At 59.7% G+C, this 7,568-nt stretch overlaps 1 protein-coding gene across 5 annotated transcripts in view; it reads right to left on the bottom strand.

Moving 5' to 3' along the window:
- Positions 1-4,088: 4,088 nt before the first annotated feature.
- Positions 4,089-7,568, bottom strand: part of DUSP8 (dual specificity phosphatase 8) — a 20,878-nt gene continuing 17,398 nt past the window's right edge. For all 5 annotated transcript variants that reach the window (XM_066252377.1, XM_066252376.1, XM_066252375.1 and 2 more), the window contains exon 7: positions 4,089-7,550. In XM_066252377.1, coding sequence (XP_066108474.1) covers positions 6,509-7,550 — 1,042 coding nt within the window. In that variant the 3' untranslated portion in view covers positions 4,089-6,508. The remainder of the gene's footprint in view (positions 7,551-7,568) is intronic.

Here is a 7,568-nt window from a genome sequence, read left to right as displayed (position 1 = left end):
GGGTGACAACAAGAAGGCTTTCTACTCTTTAATCAGTCATCCACCCAACCACTTACCCACTCACCTATCAACCCACCCACCCCCACATCCACTCAGCCACTTTGGTATAAGTGCCTTAGGCTTGGCTTTGTTGGCTGTAAGCTAAGTGCCTGACATGAAGCTTTTGGTCGCTGAGGCATCCGTGTTACACACAAACACATTGTCAGCGGCACTGACCATCCCATCTGTGAAGTTCCCCTTCCAGAAAGCCCTGGGTAACTGACCACGGAGTGACCCTGTTTTTCCCTCCCTGCACCTTAATTCCCGCTCGTGTGTTTTAAATTTGCCAATGAGTGAATCTGCAAGAGCTTAGGCGCCCCCCCTCTGACCCCAATAAAGGCAGAGCCCCTGTCCGTGCCGCCCCCTCGCGCCCCCTTGCGCCTCGCTGTGCGGCTCTGGATGTGAGATGTGCCCTCCAGGACCTAACACACCTGGCTTTTTTCAAACTTCCCTGATGGTTGGTGCTGAAGTGCATCTTGCAGTAATCATAAGAACCGCGGGGCCGGGCCAACCACAGCCGGCTCTGGTCTGGGGAATGTCTGCGAGGAGAGCCCAGGTAAGCGACCCAGGCATCCTAACCAACAGCATCATCACCATCGGCACGCAGAGACCCACACAACACGGCCCCCTCTACCCACCGCCCAGATCCCTAAGGCGCCTACTGCTCTTGGCCCGGAGCTGGGGAGACACAGAGGTAGAAGCCGGTGTGCCCAGTGTCTCGGAGACTGGGCATCACGGGGGTCAGAGTGGGTAGAGGCCAGCCCACGGTGTTGTAACCTTGCCTCTCTCCCTGCTTGGTTCGGCCCCTGGCCAAGTGGCCCTCTTAGGCACCTGGTCCACTCGGTCAGTGGTCCCTCATCCCCACTCAGTGTCTTACACTGCCCCAGGGTGTGAGGCCATCTGCCCCCCACCCCGGGGGGCTCAGCCCAGGGCCCACAGCTGCAGGGGCTCGGGAGCACTGAGAGTGGAGGAGCACACCACGCTTCAGACGGCCATCGGCTTTTCCCAGTCCTCCTTTTATTGACTCCAAGGGGCTGCCAGAGTTTATAAATAGATGTTCTTGAGCTAAAAATAGCTTTGCCGGAGCACCAGCCCATGTTTCTAGCTTTTGGCCTCTTTGAGAACTCTTCAAGATGCAGCATTCAAGGATCCCGGCTCTTCCAGCATGCCCCTCTCCCCACGCACATGCTGACACACACGTGGGCTCACATACACACACGTGCGCGCACACACACAGGTCTGGCTGGTGTCACTGGCCAGGGTACTAGATAAACAGGCCTAACCTCCAAGATCAGGCCCCTGCGAGAACTCACACCGTATCTGCCACAGGACCGTGGGGCCGGAGGGGGGGGGGCACAGACCTGTGTGGAGCCACCTGGAGACCGTGGGGCCGGGGGGGGGCACAGACCTGCGTGGAGCCACCTGGGAGAAACCTGGAGCCGAGCCTGGCACCCGGGGGGGGGGTGGGCTCAGCAGCAGGAGGGGCCGTGTTATACTAACGGCCAAGGAAACTTGGGAGTCGTCCAGAGAGCAAGCCTGTCTAAAAGCCTATCCTTGGAGAGCAGTGTAGGAATCACGTGTGCGCGTGCGTGCGCACGCACATACGCCCATGCCGCGGCAGCTCCGGCTGCCCAGGCAGTGAGGGGGGGCAGGGAGGTCTGCGGGCGCCGGCTGGGGGCTGCTCCAGGGGGAGGAACCCAGTGCTGGGGACGAGGATGGGGGAGGCACCAGAGGCCCTTGTACCACATGGCTATAATGTTTCAATAAATAATTTACATAATTTTTTTATGAGAGACACAGACAAAGGGAGAGAGATGAGAAACATCAATTCTCAGTTCCAGCACCTTAGTTGTTCATTGATTGTTTTCTCATGTGCCTTGATGGGGGGGGGGATGTTCCAGCTGAGCCAGTGACCCTCTGCGCAAGGGGGCAACCTTGGGCTTCAAGCCAGCAACCTTTGGGTTCAAGCTATTGACCAGGGGGTCATGTCTGTGATCCCCACGCTTGAGCCAGCGACCCTGCACTCAAGCTGGCAACCCTGAGGTTTTGAAGGTGGGTCCTCAGCCTCCCAGGCTGATGCTCTATGCACTGCGCCACCGCCTGGTCAGGTGAGGAATTTACATGATATTTAAAAAGCTAGTTGCAGACACTCTAGAGCAGGGGTGGGAAACCTATGGCTCAGGAGCCAGATGTGGCTCTTTTGATGGCTGCATCTGGCTCGCAGGCAAATCTTTAATAAAAAAAATAATAACGTTGAAAATATAAAACATTCTCTCTCTTTTTTTTTGTTTTTTTTTTTGTTAACAGAGACAGAGTGAGTCAGAAAGAGGGATAGACAGGGACAGACAGGAACGGAGAGAGATAAGAAGCATCAATTATTAGTTTTTTCATTGTGCGTTGCAACACCTTAGTTGTTCATTGATTGCTTTCTCATATGTGCCTTGACCATGGGCCTTCAGCAGATCGAGTAACCCCTTGCTGGAGCCAGCGACCTTGAGTTCAAGCTGGTGGGCTTTTTTTTTTTTTTTTTTTCCCCCCCGAAGCTGGAAACGGGGAGAGACAGTCAGACAGACTCCCGCATGCGCCCAACCGGGATCCACCCGGCACGCCCACCAGGGGGCAATGCTCTGCCCCTCTGGGGCGTCACTCTGCCGTGACCAGAGCCACTCTAGCGCCTGGGGCAGAGGCCAAGGAGCCATCCCCAGCGCCCGGGCCATCTTTGCTCCAATGGAGCCTCGGCTACGGGAGGGGAAGAGAGAGACAGAGAGGAAGGGGGGGTGGAGAAGCAAATGGGCGCTTCTCCTGTGTGCCCTGGCCGGGAATCGAACCCGGGTCCCCTGCACGCCAGGCCGACGTTCTACCGCTGAGCCAACCAGCCAGGGCCAAGCTGGTGGGCTTTTGCTTAAAACAGATGAGCCTACGCTCAAGCTGGCGACCTCGGGGTCTTGAACCTGGGTCCTCTGCATCCCAGTCTGACGCTCTATCCACTGCGCCACCGCCTGGTCAGGCTATAAAACATTCTCATGTATTACAATCCATTCATTTCCTACCGCTCATGTTCATGGTTGCAGGTGGCTGAAGCCAATCACAGCTGTCCTCCGGGACACCACCACATTTTTTTTTTTTTTTCATTTTTCTGAAGCTGGAAACAGGGAGAGACAGACAGACTCCCGCATGCGCCCGACCGGGATCCACCCGGCACGCCCACCATGGGGCGACGCTCTGCCCACCAGGGGGCGATGCTCTGCCCATCCTGGGCGTCACCATGTTGCGACCAGAGCCACTCTAGCACGTGGGGCAGCGGCCAAGGAGCCATCCCCAGTGCCCGGGCCATCTTTGCTCCAGTGGAGCCTTGGCTTCGGGAGGGGAAGAGAGAGACAGAGAGGAAAGCGCGGCGGAGGGGTGGAGAAGCAAATGGGCGCTTCTCCTGTGTGCCCTGGCCGGGAATCGAACCCAGGTCCTCCGCACGCTAGGCTGACGCTCTACCGCTGAGCCAACCGGCCAGGGCCACAACACCACATTTTTATTGGATAATGTGTAACATACACGGGTCGTTGTATGGCTCTCACAGAATTACATTTTAAAATATGTGGCGTTCATGGCTCTCTCAGCCAAAAAGGTTCCCGACCCCTGCTCTATAGAGAGCTAGTCCCTCCCTCCCCCCCATTTCTGATAGGAAGGAAAAGCCACAGGCACAGACGAGGTCTGCAGGGAAGCACAGAATCATTCCCGGTGGCTGGTCACGCTGGGGGGTGGGAGGGAGGAGTTGAAGGGCAACACTGAGCTTTTATTCTATGTAGTCCTAAGTTATTCAAGCCTCCACTGGTGGGTGACAACAAGAAGCTTCTACATCCCAGGGCTCAGCCGAGGCCTGTGCTTCACGCCTCTCCACACGGGGACCTTCTCTAGCAATGCCCCCCCCCCCGCCTGACCTGTCCTCTGCCCTCGGCTCTCCAGGCCCACACCCCAGCCTTCTGGTCTCGGGGGGGCCTCCAGGACCCTTTCCCACCCTCCCATCCCAAGCCTGAAGAAAGAGGCAGCCAGAGGCGTGGAGAAAACATCCATCTCAGGATTTATTACAACACTTTTTTTTTTCCAAATACAAAAGAAGGGGAGTGGACAGGAGCAGAAAGTGTGGCCGCGCTGGGGCGGGGACTGAGGCAGGGTCAGCCGACTGCCCAGTCCAGAGAGACTGGGAGTCGGGCAGGGGGGACCTGCCACCTCTCCTCCGCTGGACTTTCCAGCAAATAACAGGAGGGGGCCTGGTCCATTCTGGGGCCACTCCAATGCCAGGGCACAGGACCGGGCAGGAGGGTAGTGGGCTGGGGAGATTTGGGGGAGGACCGAGGCCCCGCCTCTCCCCGCCTGGGACAGGGGGGGTAGAAATGGCCAGGAACGCCCCCCTCCTTGCACAGAGAGGGGACCTTCTCCCACATTGCAGCTGCCCACTTGGGTGACCAGTGCCTCAAGAACAAGAGCTCCCACACCCCCGGGGACAGAAGCCACAAGAACTGCTGCAGCCCTGGAGAAAGGGTGAGGGAGAGAAGGACCAGCCGTGGAATCTGCCTCCAGAGCGCTGGGCCCAGCCAGCGGCCCAGACCACTGTCTCCTGGACAGTCTAGGGAGGGGGGTGTGGAGGGGGAGACCAGTGCATCCTCCACACCCAGGGTCACCTCGGAAACCCAACGCGACAGACGGACAGGAGGCAAGTTTACATAATCAACAATAATAATTAACCAATAATAATAAATACTTAAACCTCTAATCCATAGATTGCAAATACAACAATGATAGCTTATTTCTTGGGGAACGGGGTGTTGGGGGTGGGGACAGAAAGCGGGAATGGGACTTCTGCTTCAGGGAGGTATGACGGGGACACAGGGCTGTGGGTCCAAAGGAGAACAAACAGAAACAGCCAGAGGGTCCTGGGGTGGGCAGGTGCCACCCTGCTGGGGACTTGGTCCTGCGGGGGCCACCCCTCCTGCCAAGCCCCTGGCCTCTTCCCAAGGCGGCCGGGCTCGGCTCCTAGACTCAAGGACTTCTGAAGGTCAGAGAACATCTACTCCTGCCTCCAAAGACCTGAGTCCCAATAATCCACGTGGGTGTGGGGCCCAGGGTGGCTGGGCCTTTTCTCCTGCCTTCACTCCCAGGCTGGCCCAAAGGGGCCAAAAAACTCATCTGGGGTGGGGACTGTGACGCGTCACCTTGAAGATGCCGGGCGATTTCGGAGGAGAGAGCTCCCCGGGAAAGGGGTGTGCAAGGGGCTCCTGTCCTCCAAGGCCCCTTGATACCTCCTACATCATCTGCTCACACTATCTGCCCGGACCTGGCTCTCCCAAAGCTAAGAACGCCCCAGCCCCAGAAGCTGAGGGTCGGACAGGTGCTTCAGAGCTCCTCAACCTGTAGTAATATACCTGACTTCAAGTCTGGGGCCTGGGGCTGGTGGAGGGGACAGCCCAGACCAAGACCCTGAACCCACCTGCCCTCTGACCAGGGGAGCCAGCCTGGGCTAGCCCAGTTCCGCCCACCAGACACCCCAGAGGCCAAGCTTCATCCACTCCCTGGGTTCTGCCATCTGCAGGTGGCACTGGGGGGGGGGCATCTGCAGATTGCAGGGGAGGGAGGCAGCGTCCCCTGAACAGCCTGGCTGAGCCCCTGAAAGTGGACCTGAGCTCAGGCAGGAGTGGGCAGGGGGATTCCACCTCCATCCCTGCGCTGGCACCCACACATCTGACCCTCGAGAGCCCCCTTCACTGAGTCCTGCCTGTTTTACGGCCTGACCCCTCGCACACACTGGCCTTGGCAGGCTCAGTGCTGGTCCACACCTGCCAGGCAGGCGTGGGCCTGGGGGGGATGGGCAGTGGGGAGCGCCCTCCATGGCACCAAGACACGGCAGGTGGAGCTGGCAGGAAGGGGGCAGGGACTCTTGGACCACAGCTCCTACGGCTTTGGTGCAGAGCCCCAGGAAAGAGCAGAGGAGGGGGAGGATGTGGGGAGGTGGGCAGGGAGGGCAGGCAGGGTTTTTGCGGCTCAGTTTGTGGCAAAGTTTTTTTTTCCTTTTTCCTCCCCCTTTTTCTTATGTAAAAAGTGCATGAAAGCTTGGCAGCCTCTTTGCAATGGTCAGCAGTGTTTCCTCAGGGTGAGGCTGGCGGGGAGGGGACCCCAAGCCTGGCACCCCAACTTGCGACTGAAGGTGGCCTCATATTGCTTAGAAACGTGTCTCAGTATAAATACCAGACTAAAAACAGAGCTTGGAGGACCACCCTCACACTGCCAGAATGAACAGCTTCAATAAATAAAAAATTGAAATATTTACTTCTCGATAAAAATCGCAGTAAAACCATTTACCTCTCTTTGCTCTTTATATATAAGATATATTTATAGTGGGCCCAGCTGCTGGCGGCCCAGCCGAGGGCAGCAGAGAGCTCAGAGCGCTGGGTCCCCGCTGAAGGGCCGACCCCCGCCGGCGTCAGGACACCTCGATGACCTCCACGCTGCCGGAGAAACTAGCCTGCTTGCCCAGGGCCGCCAGCTCCTCGCCGCGGGCGCGCCCCTCCACCATGCCGTCCTCAAACTCCATCTGGCAGCTTCGGCGCTTAAACTGCGTCTCCAGGGCTGGCTCGTCGGGCCAGCTGGTCCGCGCGTCCCGGGACTCGACCCTGGCCGCCTCCCGCCGCCGCAAGTCCCCGCCTGCGCCCTGCGCGCCCGCCAGGCCGAAGGGTGAAAACCTTGCGCCTTGAGCGCCCTCGGGACTGAAACACCAGAGCCCATCTGGTGACGGCGTGCTGGGGGAGTCAAGGGGAGGCGCCCAGCCCCCAGGGCTGGCCGGCTGGCCCGGACCGGGCAGCCCGGGTGCGGACAGGGCAGAGAGGCCATGCCGTGGAGTCTGCCTGGCGGCGTCCCCAAAGTTCAGGCCGAGGCCGTGCGCAGCGGGGGAGCGCGCTGGGGAGCCTGCTGGGGGCCGGGGCCGCCTGCGAGGCCGTGGGCGCGACTCCGGCGGCGGCGCTGCCTCTGGGCTGTCCGGACTGGGGGAGGGAAGGCCTAGTGCGCCCCCTGACGGGCTGTCCAGCTTGCAGAGCTTGGGGGCCTCACCGGGGTTGGGGGGCCCGGGGTCGTCCTGACGCTGGCTGGGGGCATAGGCTGACTTGATGTCCAGTGAGAAGGAGCGCTTGAGGCGGTTGGTGTCCTGGAGGCGGTCGGAGGAGAGGTGCAGGCCGCGCAGGCCCTGCTGCAGCGCGCTGGTGGCCGGCGAGGGGGGCTCCCCGCCCGGGCTCGGTTTGCCCTCCTTGGCTAAGTTGGCCGCTGGGCTCCTGCTGGCAGCGCTCTCTGAGGTAGGTGGTGGCAGTGGCGGCAGTGGAGCCACAGGGCCTGGGAGGGGCTCGGGCGTCCCTGGGAGGGATGCCCCATCACCCTGCAGAGCGGCCAGCAGCTTCAGGCTTCGCTCATACTCCAGCAGCTGGCCCAGGAAGTTGAAGTTAGGCGAAATGGATGGGCGCCGGTCCTTCACGAACCTGGGGTGAGAGGCAGCT

The sequence above is a fragment of the Saccopteryx bilineata genome, chromosome 1 (genome assembly GCF_036850765.1).
Source record: "Saccopteryx bilineata isolate mSacBil1 chromosome 1, mSacBil1_pri_phased_curated, whole genome shotgun sequence".
Taxonomy (NCBI): Eukaryota; Metazoa; Chordata; class Mammalia; order Chiroptera; family Emballonuridae; genus Saccopteryx; species Saccopteryx bilineata.
The sequence above is the reverse complement of the archived record's forward strand: the minus strand, read 5'-3'. Positions and strand labels throughout refer to the sequence as shown.